Below are 21,362 nucleotides of genomic sequence, written 5' to 3' on the forward strand. Positions count from 1 at the left end.
CTTCAGTAAATCTGCACAGTGTGTTAGTATTTGTACTTCAGTAAATCTGCACAGTGTGTATTAGTACATGTACTTCAGTAAATCTGCACAGTGTGTGTTAGTATTTGTACTTCAGTAAATCTGCACAGTGTGTATTAGTACGTCTACTTCAGTAAATCTGCACAGTGTGTATTAGTACGTGTACTTCAGTAAATCTGCACAGTGTGTATTAGTATGTGTACTTCAGTAAATCTGCACAGTGTGTGTTAGTACGTGTACTTCAGTAAATCTGCACAGTGTGTATTAGTACGTGTACTTCAGTAAATCTGCACAGTGTGTATTAGTACGTGTACTTCAGTAAATCTGCACAGTGTGTATTAGTACATGTACTTCAGTAAATCTGCACAGTGTGTATTAGTACGTGTACTTCAGTAATCTGCACAGTGTGTATTAGTACGTGAACTTCAGTAAATCTGCACAGTGTGTATTAGTACGTGTACTTCAGTAATCTGCCAATGTGTATTAGTACGTGTACTTCAGTAAATCTGCACAGTGTGTATTAGTACGTGTACTTCAGTAAATCTGCACAGTGTGTATGAGTACATGTACTTCAGTGAATCTGCACAGTGTGTATTAGTACGTGTACTTCAGTAAATCTGCAAAGTGTGTATTAGTACGTGTACTTCAGTAAATCTGCACAGTGTGTATTAGTACGTGTACTTCAGTAAATCTGCACAGTGTGTATTAGTACGTGTACTTCAGTAAATCTGCACAGTGTGTATTAGTACGTGTACTTCAGTAAATCTGCACAGCGTGTGTTAGTACGTGTACTTCAGTAAATCTGCATAGTGTGTTAGTATGTGTACTTCAGTAAATCTGCACAGTGTGTATTAGTACGTGTACTTCAGTAAATCTGCACGGTGTGTATTAGTACATGTACTTCAGTAAATCTGCACAGTGTGTATTAGTACGTGTACTTCAGTAAATCTGCACAGTGTGTATTAGTACGTGTACTTCAGTAAATCTGCACAGTGTGTATTAGTACATGTACTTCAGTAAACCTGCACAGTGTGTATTAGTACGTGTACTTCAGTAAATCTGCACAGTGTGTATTAGTACGTGTACTTCAGTAAATCTGCACACTGTGTATTAGTACGTGTACTTCAGTAAATCTGCACAGTGTGTATTAGTACGTGTACTTCAGTAAATCTGCACAGTGTGTATTAGTACGTGTACTTCAGTAAATCTGCACAGTGTGTATTAGTACGTGTACTTCAGTAAATCTGCACAGTGTGTTAGTATTTGTACTTCAGTAAATCTGCACAGTGTGTATTAATTAGTACATGTACTTCAGTAAATCTGCACAGTGTGTGTTAGTATTTGTACTTCAGTAAATCTGCACAGTGTGTATTAGTACGTGTACTTCAGTAAATCTGCACAGTGTGTATTAGTACGTGTACTTCAGTAAATCTGCACAGTGTGTATTAGTATGTGTACTTCAGTAAATCTGCACATTGTGTGTTAGTACGTGTACTTCAGTAAATCTGCACAGTGTGTATTAGTACGTGTACTTCAGTAAATCTGCACAGTGTGTATTAGTACGTGTACTTCAGTAAATCTGCACAGTGTGTATTAGTACATGTACTTCAGTAAATCTGCACAGTGTGTATTAGTACGTGTACTTCAGTAATCTGCACAGTGTGTATTAGTACGTGAACTTCAGTAAATCTGCACAGTGTGTATTAGTACGTGTACTTCAGTAATCTGCCAATGTGTATTAGTACGTGTACTTCAGTAAATCTGCACAGTGTGTATTAGTACGTGTACTTCAGTAAATCTGCACAGTGTGTATTAGTACATGTACTTCAGTAAATCTGCACAGTGTGTATTAGTACATGTACTTCAGTAAATCTGCACAGTGTGTATTAGTACGTGTACTTCAGTAAATCTGCACAGTGTGTATTAGTACGTGTACTTCAGTAATCTGCCAATGTGTATTAGTACGTGTACTTCAGTAAATCTGCACAGTGTGTATTAGTACGTGTACTTCAGTAAATCTGCACAGTGTGTATTAGTACGTGTACTTCAGTAATCTGCCAATGTGTATTAGTACGTGTACTTCAGTAAATCTGCACAGTGTGTATTAGTACGTGTACTTCAGTAAATCTGCACAGTGTGTATGAGTACATGTACTTCAGTGAATCTGCACAGTGTGTATTAGTACGTGTACTTCAGTAAATCTGCAAAGTGTGTATTAGTACGTGTACTTCAGTAAATCTGCACAGTGTGTATTAGTACGTGTACTTCAGTAAATCTGCACAGTGTGTATTAGTACGTGTACTTCAGTAAATCTGCACAGTGTGTATTAGTACGTGTACTTCAGTAAATCTGCACAGCGTGTGTTAGTACGTGTACTTCAGTAAATCTGCACAGTGTGTTAGTATGTGTACTTCAGTAAATCTGCACAGTGTGTATTAGTACGTGTACTTCAGTAAATCTGCACGGTGTGTATTAGTACATGTACTTCAGTAAATCTGCACAGTGTGTATTAGTACGTGTACTTCAGTAAATCTGCACAGTGTGTATTAGTACGTGTACTTCAGTAAATCTGCACAGTGTGTATTAGTACATGTACTTCAGTAAACCTGCACAGTGTGTATTAGTACGTGTACTTCAGTAAATCTGCACAGTGTGTATTAGTACGTGTACTTCAGTAAATCTGCACACTGTGTATTAGTACGTGTACTTCAGTAAATCTACACAGTGTGTATTAGTACGTGTACTTCAGTAAATCTGCACAGTGTGTATTAGTACGTGTACTTCAGTAAATCTGCACAGTGTGTATTAGTACGTGTACTTCAGTAAATCTGCACAGTGTATTAGTACATGTACTTCAGTAAATCTGCACAGTGTGTATTAGTACGTGTACTTCAGTAAATCTGCACAGTGTGTATTAGTACGTGTACTTCAGTAAATCTGCACAGTGTGTATTAGTATTTGTACTTCAGTAAAGGATCTATATACTCCCTCCCGTCCTCCAGGCTGCGCTGGCGGTCTGGATCACCGTGCTGAGGTTCATGGGAGACTTACAGGAGCCCAAGAGTCAGATGGCGATAAACGACGGCAGCGAGAAGATCCCCGTCATGACGAAGATCTACGAGACCCTCGGAAAGAGGACGTACAAGAGAGAGCTGCAGGAGCTGCAGGTGGAGGGGGAGGTGAGAGGGCCACGGTGTTTTGATAACGTTACAGACTGAGGATAACATACATAATGTAATAATGACTCCATGTTTGTTTCTACAGAACAGCGCCATCGACAGCCAGAAGAGGAACAGTGTGAGACATAAACTGGTGTCTCTCACCCTGAAGAGGAAATCTAAAATCACTGAGGAGGTGAGATTCAAACCTGCAAGTTATTTTATAGTTATCACCAGATGTTGTTGTTTCTGTACTTGCAAAAAAACAACTGGACACTGTCGAACTTTCAAAGACAGCTGCTTTGCTGTCATACCTTCATCAGGCAACAAGTGATTGGAAATACATATTTTATTTCCAATGTTTTGATGCACTCCCTCGTCTCCTACGCTCCTGTCTGATGCAGACGTGTTGAATGTTCTTCTGGTTCTTTATATTTGAACATGTTATCATATACTGAAGCACTTACACAACACACTGATATCACTTGTTTTGGATTAAAGACAATAAAAAAGGCAATCATGTTGTAAAATGTACATTCTCTAGTTTTGGTTTCATGATGGTGTTGCCCTGGGAGACTTCAATGAGTCCCCATAAGCAGTGTCAGCAGTCGTTGGACAGTGTGATTACTCAGAGCACATCAATTAAGACGTTTTTCTTTGTTTAAAATGTGCTTCAGGTGACCAGACGTCTGACGGAGGGGGATTACGGCCTGCAGGGGAACAGCATGCTGGAGGACAGACCCACCTCCAACCTGGAGAAACTCCACTTCATCATCGGGAACGCCATCTTAAGACCCGCCCTCAGGTGAGCCGAGAGAAACTGCATATTTACTTTCTTTAATTCCTTTTAATGTCATCACCAAATCCAGACTAGTGTGTAAAATCATGGAGGCTGCAGTGTTTCTAAATCCTGCAGAGGTGGGAAGTAGTGGAGTACAAATACTTTGTTACTGTACTTAAATACATTCTGGTGTCAGTACTTTACTCCACGACTTATTTTCCTGACGAGTTTTTACTTTGACTTCTTATATTTTGAACACAAATACCTGTACTTTCTACTTCTTACATGTTGAACACAAATACCTGTACTTTCTACTTCTCACACTTTGAACACAAATACCTGTACTTTCTACTTCTTTCATGTTGAACACAAATACCTGTACTTTCTACTTCTTACATGTTGAACTCAAATACCTGTACTTTCTACTTCTTACATGTTGAACACAAATACCTGTACTTTCTACTTCTTACACTTTGAAAACAAATACCTGTACTTTCTACTTCTCACACTTTGAACACAAATACCTGTACTTTCTACTTCTTACATGTTGAACACAAATACCTGTACTATCTACTTCTCACATGTTGAACACAAATACCTGTACTTTCTACTTCTCACATGTTGAACACAAATACCTGTACTATCTACTTCTTACATGTTGAACACAAATACCTGTACTTTCTACTTCTTACACTTTGAACACAAATACCTGTACTTTCTACTTCTTACATGTTGAACACAAATACCTGTACTTTCTACTTCTTACACTTTGAACACAAATACCTGTACTTTCTACTTCTTACATGTTGAACACAAATACCTGTACTTTCTACTTCTTACATGTTGAACACAAATACCTGTACTTTCTACTTCTTACATGTTGAACACAAATACCTGTACTTTCTACTTCTTACATGTTGAACACAAATACCTGTACTTTCTACTTCTTACATGTTGAACACAAATACCTGTACTTTCTACTTCTTACATGTTGAACACAAATACCCGTACTTTCTACTTCTCACATGTTGAACACAAATACCTGTACTTTCTACTTCTCACATGTTGAACACAAATACCTGTACTTTCTACTTCTCACATGTTGAACACAAATACCTGTACTTTCTACTTCTTACATGTTGAACACAAATACCTGTACTTTCTACTTCTTACATGTTGAACACAAATACCTGTACTTTCTACTTCTTACATTTTGAACACAAATACCTGTACTTTCTACTTCTCACATGTTGAACACAAATACCTGTACTTTCTACTTCTTACATGTTGAACACAAATACCTGTACTTTCTACTTCTTACATTTTGAACACAAATACCTGTACTTTCTACTTCTCACATGTTGAACACAAATACCTGTACTTTATACTTCTCACATTTAGAACACAAATACCTGTACTTTCTACTTCTTACATGTTGAACACAAATACCTGTACTTTCTACTTCTTACATTTTGAACACAAATACCTGTACTTTCTACTTCTTACATGTTGAACACAAATACCTGTACTTTCTACTTCTTACACTTTGAACCCAAATACCTGTACTTTCTACTTCTTACATGTTGAACACAAATACCTGTACTTTCTACTTCTCACATGTTGAACACAAATACCTGTACTTTCTACTTCTTACATGTTGAACACAAATACCTGTACTTTCTACTTCTTACACTTTGAACCCAAATACCTGTACTTTCTACTTCTTACATGTTGAACACAAATACCTGTACTTTCTACTTCTTACATGTTGAACTCAAATACCTGTACTTTCTACTTCTCACATGTTGAACACAAATACCTGTACTTTCTACTTCTTACATGTTGAACACAAATACCTGTACTTTCTACTTCTTACATTTTGAACTCAAATACCTTTACTTTCTACTTCTTAAATTTTGAACTCAAATACCTGTACTTTCTACTTCTTACATGTTGAACACAAATACCTGTACTTTCTACTTCTTACATGTTGAACACAAATACCTGTACTTTCTACTTCTTACATGTTGAACACAAATACCTGTACTTTCTACTTCTTACATGTTGAACACAAATACCTGTACTTTCTACTTCTTACATGTTGAACACAAATACCTGTACTTTCTACTTCTCACATGTTGAACTCAAATACCTGTACTTTCTACTTCTCACATGTTGAACACAAATACCTGTACTTTCCACTTCTTACATGTTGAACACAAATACCTGTACTTTCTACTTCTTACATGTTGAACACAAATACCTGTACTTTCTACTTCTTACACTTTGAACACAAATACCTGTACTTTCTACTTCTTACATGTTGAACACAAATACCTGTACTTTCTACTTCTCACATGTTGAACACAAATACCTGTACTTTCTACTTCTTACATGTTGAACACAAATACCTGTACTTTCTACTTCTTACATGTTGAACTCAAATACCTGTACTTTCTACTTCTTACATGTTGAACTCAAATACCTGTACTTTCTACTTCTTACATGTTGAACACAAATACCTGTACTTTCTACTTCTTACATGTTGAACTCAAATACCTGTACTTTCTACTTCTTACATGTTGAACACAAATACCTGTACTTTCTACTTCTTACACTTTGAACACAAATACCTGTACTTTCTACTTCTTACATGTTGAACACAAATACCTGTACTTTCTACTTCTTACATGTTGAACTCAAATACCTGTACTTTCTACTTCTTACATGTTGAACACAAATACCTGTACTTTCTACTTCTTACATGTTGAACTCAAATACCTGTACTTTCTACTTCTTACATGTTGAACACAAATACCTGTACTTTCTACTTCTTACATGTTGAACTCAAATACCTGTACTTTCTACTTCTCTCATTTTCCAAACAGGCTGGTTCCTTTAGTCTGAATGTGTGTTTGGTGGCGTGATCATTATTATTTAGAGTCATTGCGTGCCTATTGATTTGAACAGGATCCGTGTATCCATCATTTCCTGGTCTTCTCTAAAGAAGAGGGACCAATGGAAACGTTGTCATGTTGCCGTTGGTCACCATGGAAACATTCATTAGCTAACAATGACATTATTGTTCTATTAATATAAAGGGAGGTCAGGTACTCTGAAATCCTGCAGTTGTAACTCTATCAGAGATCTTGGGTATTGTTTTGCTCAGCTGTTGTTGCTCTGTGTCTTCAGGGATGAGATCTACTGTCAGATCTGCAAACAGCTGACTCAGAACTCGTCTAAGAGCAGCCACGCTCGAGGCTGGATCCTGCTGTCGCTCTGCGTCGGCTGCTTCGCCCCCTCAGAGAAGTTCGTCAAGGTAACAGACCTCGAAACAAAGCAGGAATAACTTCCAATGCAATGTGAAAGTACAGCTTAGAGACACTGGAGTTCACCTCTGGATCCCTGGTTAGTCGGTTAAAGCTAGACTCCTAAGTGTCTCTGGTAGGATTCTGATACTAGTTATTCCAACTCTTTAAACATGACGATGATATTATCCCCCATGCGCTTTGATTTGTAAGCTGTAGCTGCTTCAAACATTATTTCATACAATTATGCAAGAGTGCATTTTATGGCGTATAAATCGAACTTTTAATTCATGAAATTAAGAGAAATGTTTGGCTGTTCTCTCAGAATTCATTTGTTTGTAATTATTGATGAGATAACTCAGGTGTTGAAGAATGAAAGCAGTGAATGCACGCTTGTTGAAAGATGTTAGAAAGGGAGCTCTGTTCTAATAAAACTAATAAAGCTTTTCCTAAAGTGGGATTCAGTCTGAAGATCTATGTGTGTTTATCACAGCAAAGACTCTCTATATAGATGAATAAAATAGATATCAAAGACAGATGCAGATGATCTGAAATTCATATTTTTTTGGCGGGAATAATTTGCTTAGGTATTCAACCTTTGACACAGTTCATCATGTTCCTCTTTTCACTGTCTCCTTTCCCACGGCCTGGGGTATTGCTGCTATCTCTCTTAAGGAGGGGCAGCTTGGGCGCATTGTTGTTGCAGCTTATGACCGAGCACAAGCCGACATGAGATAGTTTATTGTTCAGGGACATCTAGAAGTCCTGGACTTTGAGTCGTGGCTGAACCTGTCTCTGCGGTCCTGCCTGACTGATTGTTGACATCCTCGTGGATTCATCTTCTTATTACAGACACATGCATTTCCAAACATTTGGTCTACCCATGTTGCAAATGTATTATCTTTTCAATTTACACACGGCATCTATTGCACGTCTGTCCGTCCTGGGAGAGGGATCCCTCCTCTGTTGCTCTCCCTGAGGTTTCTCCCATGTTCCCCTTTAAACTGTGGGGTTTCTCTGGAAGTGTTTCCTTGTACGATGTGAGGGTCTAAGGACAGAGTGTCTAAGGACAGAGGGTCTAAGGACAGAGGATGTCGTGTTGTCATACTGATATTCTGTACAATCTGTGAAGTCCACTGAGACAGATGTAACATTTGTGATATTGGGCTATATAAATAAAGATTGATTGATTGGGACGTAGGTTCCCTGGCGCATATTCTTTTCTATGGACGAGAGCTCTAGTTAGATTCAGGGTCCATATTTGTTTAGTCTCGCTGATGAAGAATGTTGATTATTACACTCTGAACTAGTTCAAACCTGGAGCTACAGGAGGGGTCTTCAGAATTGATTGTGGCATCTAAACCGTGTGGTCAGATCGTGGCCCGTGACATGTCTTGTTCAGGGTTCAACATTCAAGGTTCTTTATTGTCAAACGAACATAGCTACAGAGTAATTATGTCGTTGAAAATCTTAGGTCACAGGCTTCTCCAACAATGCAACACAATAATACAGATAAGCAGACAATATTAAAACAATATTAAAGTATATTATATTAAGAGTAATACAAAAAATAAAAAAAGTTTTTAAAAAAGTGTGAAAAAAAGTGAAATAGTGCAATACGAGTCTATATACAAGTTATTGGAATAATATAATAATATTAGATAATAGGTAAATAATTACTAAGTAGCAGATGAATGTTATGAAATAGTTTCAGCAGTTCAGGTGTTTAACAGTCTTCTGGCCTGCGGGATGAAGCTGTCCCTGAGTCTGGTGGTTTTAGTCCGGATGCTTCGGTAACGCCTGCCAGAGGGCAGCAGACTGAACAGTTTGTGGCTGGGGTGATGGGGGTCTTTTATAATCTTGTGAATTCTCCGGCCGAAGCTCCAAATAAACCGTCACTGTTTGCCATCAAAGCTCCAGCTCTCCTCGTGTCTCTGAGTCCTGACTCCATCAAAGCTCCAGCTCTCCTCGTGTCTCTGAGTCCTGACTCTAATTGCTTCAGATGTTTCCCTCACAGTTAATGATACAAAAAAATTATCAGGAATTGGAGATTGAACTGCATTCCTAAAAATATAAAAACTCAGCGGTGAAAACTGAAGCTAAACTTTTAAGAAAATGATTTACTCAGGTAGTTGTATGTATTTCTCAAAAGCATTTCATGACTTGTATTCCTTTCCAGTTTCTAATATTCATAGATCCCATAACGACATCCATTTCTGTCTCTCTGTTTGTTTCTCTGTCAGTATTTACGGAGGTTTTTGATCAACGGTCCCCCTGGTTACGCTCCATATTGTGAGGAAAGGTTAAGGAGGACGTTTGTGAACCGAACCAGAACTCAGCCGCCATCTTGGCTGGAGCTACAGGTCAAATACCTTTTGTATTATTATTTGTATTTGTATTTCATCTTTACTTTCTACCTTATTTGAATCCTGTTTTTTCACTCTGCTGCTGCTGCTGCTATAAACGCCTCAGTTTCCCTGCGGGTATAAATAAAGTCCCATCTTATCTAATCTTATATTTTAAGTCACTTGATGTGGTGGGATCATATCACTTGGAATATTCTTCATCTCAGCCAACATATTAAACGTTTTTGATTAAATATTGTTTCGTTTGTTTTTCAATAACAAATGTATTTTGGATGGTGAATGAAAAAAGATAGTCTTTTATATTTGTCTTATAAAATATGACATATAACGTAGAAGAATAATATAATTATATATTTATTGTAGTAATAATGATAAGTACCACTTTACAATAAGACTACTACCCTTATAAAGGATTCATAAAGGGTTTCTAATTAGGTTATGAATTAGGTTGTAAGTACTTTATTAATCAGTAAGAACCATTTATAAACCAGTTCTCACATAGTTTTCATACGTCAACACAGGCTCACTATTTGGCAAGATGACTAAGCCTTATATTGGCTACTTAGCGAAAATCAACTCATTGAGCAACAGATACCAAGGATGCTGGCTGATGAAGGAGACGAAGTAAGCTAAGTAGCCAATAGAAGGCTTAGTCATCTTGCCAAATAGTGAGCCCACATTTATCTGTACAGCTAAGCCTTATATTGGCTACCTAGCTTACTTCGTCTCCTTCATCAGCCAGCTGGTATCTGTTGTTCACTGAGTTGATTCCCCCCCCATCCATCTTGATGTTTCTTGGCATCTCTTTATGACCATTTATTTACAAGTTACTAATATGTATAGCTGCCAAAAGGGAGCCTTATTGTAAAGTGGAAACAAATCACCATTTATTAATGAGTTACTACCATTTCTAATAAGGCTTAGCAGTACAGATAAATGTGGGCTCACTATTTGGCAAGCAACCGGTTACAGTTGCCCTGTTTATCTCATGTCTTATCATTTCATTTCATTTCAAACCTTTATTTAACCAGATTGGTCCCTTGAGATCATAGATTTCTTTTTCAAGGGAGACCTGCAGCAATTAGGTTCCACATGAAACATAAAACAACATAAAACAATAGAGGATATCATACAACATATTTACAAGCTACATTTACATACTTATCAACATTTACAAATACCCATAGTTTCAAAGAGCATTTCACTTAGACTTGCTTTAAAAACATAAAAGCTTAAGGATTTATAAAGTGTTCACAACCTAATTAATAACTGAATTACAAACTATTCGTAAAGGGGCGGTCTTATTGTAAAGTGGTACCAAAAAAATATATATATGTTAATAATTTAGTTTTTAGGAGAAGGGGTTAAATAAGTGTAGACTTCTTCCCTCCCCTTTTCGGATGTGTAATTAAGTAGATCGTTTGTTGATATATAATTTGTAATTCAGTAATATTTGTGTTTATCAAGTTGACACTGCTTACGTTTGTACAGTATAATAGTTATCATGTTTCATGTCATTATTATTATTTGTTGGTATTTGTAGTAAGTCTGTAAAGGTGTGTGTTATTATATTTTGACTTTTCTTGTGTGTGTCAGTTCGTACTCAGCGGTGAACGTCAGCACTAACCTGATGCAAATAGTTATTGTTCTACAAGTTCTAAATAAATCTAATCTAATATTTTTGACTTAAATCCCATCTCTCCCCCTCAGGCCACTAAATCTAAGAAGCCCATCATGCTGCCGGTGACCTTCATGGACGGCACCACCAAGACTCTTCTGGCCGACTCGGCCACCACGGCCTCGGAGCTCTGCAACGCCCTCGCTGACAAAATAAACCTGAGAGACCGCTTCGGGTTCTCGCTGTACATCGCCCTGTTCGACAAGGTGAGACCAGGGATGTATAATAAGAAGAGGAGATACGTGAGAAGTGAGAGGATAAGTGAGACCAGGAAATGAGATCAAACTATAAACCCTAACCCTAACCATCATTGGTTCATCTCTTTCCTGTCCTTTAAGAAACCATTTATCTCCAGATGATAAACAGGGGGTCTGCGGGGTCTTAGAAAGTATTAAAAGTTGATAAATCAATTTAGCGTAAATGAAGGCTATTAAAAAGTATTAAAGGGCATTTTCCAAGGTGTTAAATGTTGTAGCTTGTTTTCAATAAGTATATCAATTGTCCAAAGAGGTTGTATTTTACAGTCTGCCTGAATGTAATCATTGCGTAGGTGTGTAGTGTGATTCTGTGTAGTTTATTTATGGCATCCCGTTGGATTTCACGTCATCTGAACAGGACATCGCACGCTCACTGCTTGATAGCACGCAAAGGTCCGTTTACGCCGGTTGTTAAGCAACATCGTTATGGGGAAATGCAAGTCTGCGTCCAAATGGTTGGAAGATAAGGAGGAAGGACAATCAATACTGTATATAGTCAATGTGAGGTAAAGTGTGTCGCCAAGGTAACCGGTTAGAACTCCAAGTGGCGATGAGGTCTTAAAATGTATGGAAAGGGTCCAATGATTCAAAAATACTTAAAGATCCAAAAATACTTAAAGTTCCAAAAATACCGTAAATTCCAAAAATATTTAAAGTTACAAAAATACCGTAAATTCCAAAAATATTTAAAGTTCCTAAAATACCGTAAATTCCAAATATATTTAAAGTTCCAAAAATCCTTAAAATTCCAAAAAACGTAAAGTAAAAAAAAAACGTAAGGTTCCAAAAATACCATAAATTCCAAAAATACCATAAATTCCAAAAATACTTAAAGATTCAAAAATACTTATAGTTCCAAAAATAACGTAAATTCCAAAAATACTTAAAGATCAAAAAATACCGCAAATGGTTGGAAGATAAGGAGGAAGGACAATCAATACTGTATATAGTCAATGTGAGGAAGTGTGTTTCCAAGGTAACCGGTTAAAACTCAAAGTGGTGATGAGGTCTTAAAATGTTTGGAAAGGGTCTTAAAAAAGGTCTTAAAAGGAATTACATGTGACTTCAGGATTCCTGCGTATGCCCTGATAAAGGATGTTTGTGATTAACTGAAGGATGAATTGTTCCTTATGTGTGTCCTCCTTCTTAAAGTCTTTAGAAAGCCTCTTGGATACAGCAGGAAAATGCATCGTCACAAAGCTTAAAACAGGGCTGAGAAACAACACACGGAGATTTTACAGAATATGATGCCTTTCTGCAGATTAAACTACCCGACCATATATAAAGAAGTTACAATGACTACAAGATGAATTATCTACAGCAGGGGAATCCCCTCATTCATTGGTTGTCATTTCCCATTTCCCAATACATTTAATTAGTAGTATAAGAAGCATTTAACAGATAACATTTGAAGCATAATAAACACATAGTTTTAATTAAGTGAGATTTGACTGACTTTAACTACTAGTGGATTATTTGCTCAGTCTTTTCTCAGAAGTGAAGGGTCTGAATGTGTTTGTTTGCTCTCCTCCAGGTCTCGTCTCTCGGCAGCGGCAGTGACCACGTGCTGGACGCCGTGTCTCAGTGCGAACAGTACGCCAAGGAGCAGGGCGCGCAGGAGAGGAACGCCCCCTGGAGGCTGTTCTTCAGGAAGGAAATCTTCAACCCCTGGCACGACCCGGAGGACGACCACACCGCCACCAACCTCATCTACCAGCAGGTCGTACGGGGCGTGAAGTTCGGAGAGTACCGCTGCGAGAGGGTGAGCACAACTGTTTAAAAAAATCACGGTTCTAGTAAAAATATGCTGTGATTAATTATCACTATTTTCCAAGTATTTATAAAGCAAGAATCGATGCATTTCTGTAAAAAGTGATCAGTAGATTAACCCGTAATGAAACCAAGTTGAAATTCAATCCAGATCTATACAAGGTGAGCAAAAAAGATATCATAGTTGCCTCCTAATGCTCGTCTCTTGGCCCTGGGTATCTCCAGGAGGAGGACCTGGCAGAGCTGGCCTCTCAGCAGTATTTCGTGGATTACGGCGCTGAGGTCCTCCAGGATCGTCTGCTCAGCCTCGTCCCGTCCTACATCCCCGACAGAGAGATCTCCTCCACCAAGACCACCGAGAAGTGGCTGCAGCTCATCGTCAGCGCCCACAAAAAGGTAAACGTCACCACATCTGACACCTGTGTGCTTCAAGATTCAAGGCTTTGTTGTCATGTGTACGTTAGCTGCAGTCACAGGCTCCTCCAACAGAGCAACATATAACATAAGATATTAGTTTATTGATCCCAACAAAAATGGGGTGGCTGTACCCGTAGGATAGAAAAGGGGGAAGTGACGTCTGACTCAGAGGTCGCGCGGCTGTGGAGAAGAACGTGTGGCCCACAGTCTGTTACTGAGATTAGGCTAGTTAGCTAGCAGGTTTATTGTTTTGGGCGCGGTCACTTTTGCCTCCACTTCCTGTTCAAATACATGTTGAAAGAAAAATTAAATCTGTTTACAGTTCTGTTTTATATGGGTGTTGAGAGATGTATCCACCTGCCCACACCCCCTGTTAAATGGTCTCACCCACATTGAGGATGCTTCCTACGCCCATGTTTTATTCCATGCGTCAAGTCAGGCAAATTGGGTCAAAATGTTATTGCATCAAAGATCTGTTAACATTCAAAGGAATAAATATATGCTGTAACTCTTTTGCTCTAGGCAACTCAAGGGCTCAGGTAATGTGATTACTATATGAATAATGGTCCAAAACAACATCAAATGCATCTGGTGTTTTGTTAAGTAACATACTTTCGTCGCCGGCCGGCCGATACATGCCGCACATTAAGTGGGCCTGTCTGTCTTTAATCCCCGGGACACTTTTTCCTCCCAGTCCGCCCCTGGATCCCAATGGGGGACATTTTTGTGTTGCAGCAGCATAAAAAGACATGGCATTGTATAATAAAAATTAAAAATACTAGATATATATATATATATTATATATATATATATATGGGACATAGAAAAAATAAATAGCTCATCGTCAGCGCCCACAAAAAGGTAAACGTCACCACAACATCCTTAAACATTCATCTGATTGCATTTTGAAAATGATGTATCTAATATATCAAATTCCATTTACTTGTATATAGACTCTTCTGGCAACTGTGTGTGTGTAGCTGTGTGACAGTAACTAACTCAAAGTGTGTGTGTGTGTGTGTGTGTGTGTGTGTGTGTGTGTGTGTGTGTGTGTGTGTGTGTGTGTGTGTGTGTGTGTGTGTGTGTGTGTGTGTGTGTGTGTGTGTGTGTGTGTGTGTGTGTGTGTGTGTGTGTGTGTGTGTGTGTGTGTGTGTGTGTGTGTGTGTGTGTGTGTGTGTGTGTGTGTGTGTGTGTGTGTGTGTGTGTGTGTGTGTGTGTGTGTGTGCAGGGACTACACAGTAAACGCAGGCTGAGCACTCAGAGGGTGAAGGAGGACGTGGTGGACTTCGCTCGGTTAAAGTGGCCTTTGCTCTTCTCACGCTTCTACGAGGCCTTCAAGTTCTCCGGTTGGTCATACTGTATACAACTGTCTTATTTAATATTGGGTCTTTTAGAGGGGAAATATCCTGACATGCTTCTTAAAAAAAGTATTAAAAAAAAAAAAAAGATCCCGATCCACGATTTTTTTCTCCCGATTCCGATCTTTTGAAAATCACTTGATCGGCTCCGATCCCCGATCACGTGATCGGATCGGGACATCTCTAACACACACACACACACACACACACACACACACAAACACACACACACACACACACACACACACACACACACACACACACACACAACTCGACCCCTCAAAGACTGCAACCACTACTATTTTAGAAAATCTACTGTAAGTGTAAATATGCAAATTGACATTTATTTGTATACCTCTGCTCTTACCACTCTTATTTATTTATTGTGTCTATTTTTTACTGCAGTGAGAGTTGCCAAAGACATGTCGTTGTACTTTGTATGATGTCAATAAAGTTATATTCTATTCTATTCTGTCCTCTCAGGCCCCAGTCTGCCGAAGAACGATGTGATCGTGGCGGTGAACTGGACCGGGGTTTACTTTGTGGACGAGCAGGAGCAGGTCCTTCTGGAGCTTTCCTTCCCAGAGATCACTGCGGTGTCCAGCAGCAGGTACCGTGACACCAAGTTTTCATTGACACACTTTAGCTAATGTGCAAATGACAATAAAAGCCTTGAAACTTGAAACCATGACCTTAAAGCTCCAGGGATTAAACATCCTCTGTGTCAAATTCATATTCATTTTGAGGACTCCTTCCAAAGCCACTCAACCCCAAATGATCCTTGTAAACGAATCATTTGATGAATAACTCAAACACAAAACATAGCCACTGTTCGCTTTTGTATTTCATTCATAAAGAGCTGTCAGGAAACACAACTTTAACAAACAATGTTTCTTGAAAAGATTTCACATCAAAGCTTTGATTGAAGAGAATAATGTCTAATTATACATCCTCGTTCTGCATCAAGGAAAGCCTGTGATTTAAATGACATCCCGTCTCTCAGAGGGGGAAAGCTGCAGGGCCAGAGCTTCACGTTGGCCACGGTGAAAGGAGACGAGTACACGTTCACCTCCAACAACGCTGAGGACATCAGAGACCTGGTGGTGGACTTCCTGGAGGGTCTGAGGAGGAGGTCTAAGTACGTGGTGGGACTGATCGACTGCCCCAACCCTGGTGAGACATAGAGCTTCATTTAACTGTGTCTGAAAGCATTGCAACGCTCTTATTAATACTAGAACACCTCTGTATATATGGAAATAAACGTGTGTATAGGTTCAGAATCAGAATCAGGTTTATCACCAGGTAGGTTGGCACGTACGAGGAATTTGACTTGAGGTCGTCGTGCATACATAAAATAAAACGAAAATGTAAAATACAGATAGAAACTATATTAAGAAAACTAATAACATTACAAAATATTAAAAAATATAGTCAAATATAGCAATATTTACATTTAAATGGAATTGGAATAAAATAAAAATAGATATTGTAGAAGATGTTGTGTACATTGTGTGCATTAATGTTGTGTTTTGTAGTAAAAGCCCACAGGAAAAGTGAAGTATTTCGATTCTGAATTTGCTGCTGGACTTCATATAAATATATATATATATATATATTTAAGCTATTGCTTTTATAAAACGGTTACCAAGTGTGGCAGTATGAAAGAAAAATACACACTCTAATTTAAATAGTTTTTATTAGTAAATAATGATGTTCAAAATAAAATAGTCCCTCCGTTGCCTTCTGCACGAAACATAGAGCGAGGTGGTTGCTATGCAACAACACTAACAGCTAGCGAACATATTAGACAGAGAGCGTTGATCCATTATTTGGCTATTTATTTACATTAATGTGTATGTTGCCGTTTATTGTGCACCCACTGAAAAACTGTCCAGCATCAGTAGCATGGCTTACGTGGTCACTTGTATAGGTTGAGGTTGTTCGAGGCTGTTGCTTGGCGCGGCGAGAATATTGCTCCACTTTCTCCGGTCCCCTCCTCGTTAGGTGCTTTTTTTCTGGAGATAGGCACTGCTCAATCCACTCCTCCATAGTAAGACCCCCCCGGAGGCCGAAGTTAATCTTAAATGTTTCCATCTTATGCTTTCTAAGATTGTTTCGTAACGGAAGAAATGTAAATATATTTATAAAAGTCAAATCAAGCAATCTGATTGGTCGATAGTGTTTTTGCGGACCTCTTTGATTACAGATTTGAAAACATTGTGGCTTGCTTTAAAAGTAGCACAATTCATTATGTCAAACCTTGGAAAGTATCTAGATATCCCTGCCCTAATCCCAAAGGAACTGCACACTGAATATGTTTTGCCGTTTGATGTCTATGTCTGGAGCGCTGCGTAAAAAGGAGGGTTTCTGCCCCGTTACTTCTCCGCTGCTTTCTTGTTCCAGTTTGAAAAGCAAAAAGCCCAACTGTATACTGTTTTTCTCAGACGCGGAGGGATACTGACTTGTTGTGAAAAGTAACTTACAATTCTACCCGTGGTATACGCTCAGTATATCACAGCTAAGAACCAATCAGATTGCTTGATTTGACTTGTCCGTTTTATAAATATATATATATATATAAACAGTCTTCATATGTCTTGTTCGTCCCTCAGTGGGCGCGGTGGACTCCACCTTCCTGAGTTTCTGTAAGGGGGATCTGATCATCCTGGACGAGCACAGCGGGGATCAGGTGATGACGTCGGGCTGGGCTCACGGGATCAACGACCGCACGAAGCTGAGAGGAGACTTCCCTGCTGACTGCGTGTACCTGCTGCCCAGCCTCACCAGGCCGCAGTACGACATCGTGGTGAGGGGAGAGGATGCAAACATAGACTGTGTGTATAAAGGAACATGGCCGTAAACCATGCATCTCTATATTATATCAGACGACTTGTAGTCAGTTTGAAACGATCAATGCGCCTTTTTTTCTGTTTGCAGTTTCAAATAAGCCCTTCAACATTTAAAAAAACACACATTATACTCGTTAACTTGCATTGCATCCCTTATGTAAAACTCTGGTGATGATATGTTTAAATACACTTGCAGAGCCGGCCCTTGGCATAGGCAGTATAGGCGAATGCTAAGGGCGCATCAATCAATGGGGGGCGCTGAAAATTGAAGAAAAAAAAAAGTTAGAAATTAAAAACATATATTTTTTATTTTATTTCATAAGAACGCAATTTCCCGGTTTTGGATCAACAAAGTACATCTTATTATCTTATACTGACAGTACTACGCCTATATTGCATACAGCGCCCATAAACTATGCCGCACCCCCCCCCCAAATCAAGTTGAACTGCATCAGCCCCAGTAAAAACCAGAGGTTTATGTGAAATAGTTCTTGTGTGCAATTATAGGTTTTAATTTTGTATTTGTGTTAATTTAAAATAGATCAAACTCCCAAAAAACGTATACAGATTTTATTAACATCTCTTAATGTTGCTCTCAAAGTGCACCAGATTGATGCTTTTAACTTCAATATTAAAAAAATAAATCTTCCTGGGGGAGCATGCCCCCGGACCCCCCAAGAGGAGGTTAGGTCCCTCCCACTTAAATCATGTTCACATGGATAGGATACTAAATACAGTTGCACACATCTTGTGTCCATATCTTTCTGTTTTGGTGGTCATGCCACACCCGTGCATGCATGCGCGAGTGATAGTGAGTGTCTGCATTTTGGGGGGGGGGGTCGCCAGCTAAAATCTTGCCTAGGGCAGCAAATTGGTCAGGGCCGGCCCTGTACACTTGCATCTATAAAGGTTTTTAAATCTGATCTGAGGTGAATTTCTTGTTGTTTATTTTGTAACTTGTGATGTATGCCATTTTGTAAAGCACTTTGATCTGCACGTGAATAAAGATTTATTATTATGAGAACAGGAGATCGGAATCAGAAACAATTGAGCGACATTGAGATGTTCTCTTTGCACTTGAAAATATATTTGTCTTTTAACTCCCACATCTGTGTTTCCATTTCCCTCTCTCCTCCTCAGGCTCTGGTGACGATGACTCCTAATCAGAGGCGAGAGTCCATCAGTTCGTCACAGCTGAGCGTCTCCGACATCGAGGACAGAACTAAAGCCCACACGCTGGAGGAGTACTCCTACGACTACTTCAGGTGAGTTTCCGCATCCTTTGCATACAGACATAAAGTGTATAGTGTACCTATACATGTGTGTTTCACCCTCTTCTATCTGGTCTCCAGGCCTCCTCCTAAGAGCACTCTGAGCAGGGTGATGAACCCAAAGTCTCGGGGGAAGGAGCGTCTGTGGAGCTGCAGCCGGGAGCCAATCAAACAGCCGCTGCTGAAGAAGGTGCTCGCCCACCAGGAGCTCTCCCAGGAGGCCTGCCTCGCATTCATTGATATCCTTTAGGATCTGTATGTGTGTTATATGCAGAGATGGCAAAGTGTTCAAAAATACTCTGGTGAAAGTAGAAGTACTGACTAAACTTCTTTACTCAAGTCAAAGTAAAGAGGCTTTGAAATGAACTTCAATAAAAAGTACCCATAACTAGCAGCTGTTTTAAAGAGTACCTGACCTCCCTTTATATTAATAGAACAATAATGTCATTGTTAGCTAATGAATGTTTCCATGGTGACCAACGGCAACATGACAACGTTTTCATTGGTCTCTCTTCTTTAGAGAAGACCAGGAAATGATGGATACACGGATCATGTTCAAATCAATAGGCACGCAATGACTCTAAATAATAATGATCACGCCACCAAACACACATTCAGACTAAAGGAACCAGCCTGTTTGGAAAATGAGAGAAGTAGAAAGTACAGGTATTTGAGTTCAACATGTGAGAAGTAGAAAGTACAGGTATTTGAGTTCAACTTGTAAGAAGTAGAAAGTACAGGTATTTGTGTTCAAAATGTAAGAAGTAGAAAGTACAGGTATTTGTGTTCAAAATGTAAGAAGTAGAAAGTAAAAAGTTGTCAGAAAAACAAGTAGTGGAACTGGTACTGATACCAGAAAAATGTACTTGAGTACTTTAACAAAGTATTTTTACTCCACTACTTCCCACCTCTGGTTATATTTTTGCATCATCACCCTTTTTTTACCAAACGGAATACTTTTTAATTATGTTTTTTCTCAGAATAACACCTTCCTCTCCCATAATTAAACAAATAAATGCATACATATAATACATTAAACACATTAAAGGTGGCGCAGGTAATTCACTTCAGAAACACTTTTTGTTATATTCCATTGAATGCTCTTAACATCCCGATAGCTATGAATACATTAAATACTTTGACAATAAATACATTTAAAATATCTCATCTGTGGAAGCCGTGGCGCTGTAAAAAGCACGACCAATCATCTGAGCCGGCCCGGCTAAAATAACTGGATGGCCTACCTGCCTGTCAGCCTTCCATCTGTGCACAAACTTATCTCATGCCGTCATTGGTCATGTGCGCGTTCGTGTGTGTTGGGGGAGGGGCTCTGTAAGGAAGTCTGAAGGAAGGGGCAGATTTCTTTCGGCTGTGTATTTTCAAATTCTGGCGCACTCAAGCTGGTTTCTCCATTCTTACCTACCCTACCTTTAAGTAGTACTTAAAATATATAAGTAAATTGAGACCAATGCATGATTTACCATAAAGTACCATATTGACCGAACATAAGACGGGTTTTTTTTCCTAGAAATAAATCTGAAAGAGATTTTCTTCCTCGTGTTATATTTGGGGTCTAGACTTTTCGATGTAATTACACAGTCACAGCAACAGATGGCGCCAAACGAGTGTTCCCCCAAGCGAGACACCGTCTTAAAGTAACAGTAACAGGTAGATATAGAAATGGAGAGAGATAGAGACCAACTGGAACAAAGGTGCTCAAAAATAGGCGAGTTAATAAACAAGAGAGGCAAAGTTACGATGCCAATTTTAAGATAACGGTGATCAACGAACCTGTCATCAAACAACTGTCGAGGAGAAAATAAATATGGTGTTACTGAGTGAAACGTCAGAAGATGGCGAGCCCAAAAAGGCAGCCTTAAAAATCTAAACATTCAGAGAAAAGCATTAAAAAAAAGAAGGTATTTTTCCAAAAATGAGTAAAAAATATTCGGGTCAAAACGGTACTTTCAGGTTTCTTGCAGTTCTGAGTTTGTTTATTTATGGTTGATATCACTTGTTGTCAGGTAAACAAAGTGTGATGTAGTGTAAAGAAATGTTAGATTCTCGTCCCCTCTCTCATGGTATTTAAGAAGTATAAATGATTGTTTGCTGTCCTTGACCCTCGCACCTC

General features: G+C 38.9%; 1 protein-coding gene across 1 annotated transcript in view; it reads left to right on the top strand.

The window, feature by feature from the left end:
- The window catches only part of LOC307027005 (unconventional myosin-VIIa-like), a gene marked incomplete at its 3' end in the record, with an annotated part of 35,652 nt that overhangs the window by 14,135 nt on the left and 155 nt on the right, over nt 1-21,362 (top strand). The window contains exons 10-24 of the mRNA XM_079695182.1: nt 3,021-3,197; nt 3,283-3,372; nt 3,854-3,981; nt 7,150-7,276; nt 9,509-9,628; nt 11,342-11,515; nt 13,101-13,328; nt 13,562-13,732; nt 14,982-15,099; nt 15,595-15,721; nt 16,115-16,284; nt 17,724-17,917; nt 19,101-19,225; nt 19,313-19,470; nt 21,360-21,362. The exon at nt 21,360-21,362 is cut by the window's right edge and continues 155 nt beyond it. Coding sequence (XP_079551308.1) covers nt 3,021-3,197; nt 3,283-3,372; nt 3,854-3,981; nt 7,150-7,276; nt 9,509-9,628; nt 11,342-11,515; nt 13,101-13,328; nt 13,562-13,732; nt 14,982-15,099; nt 15,595-15,721; nt 16,115-16,284; nt 17,724-17,917; nt 19,101-19,225; nt 19,313-19,470; nt 21,360-21,362 — 2,110 coding nt within the window. The remainder of the gene's footprint in view (nt 1-3,020; nt 3,198-3,282; nt 3,373-3,853; nt 3,982-7,149; nt 7,277-9,508; nt 9,629-11,341; nt 11,516-13,100; nt 13,329-13,561; nt 13,733-14,981; nt 15,100-15,594; nt 15,722-16,114; nt 16,285-17,723; nt 17,918-19,100; nt 19,226-19,312; nt 19,471-21,359) is intronic.

The sequence above is a fragment of the Notothenia rossii genome, assembly GCF_949606895.1.
Source record: "Notothenia rossii genome assembly, contig: scaffold_347, whole genome shotgun sequence".
In the NCBI taxonomy this organism is placed as follows: domain Eukaryota; kingdom Metazoa; phylum Chordata; class Actinopteri; order Perciformes; family Nototheniidae; genus Notothenia; species Notothenia rossii.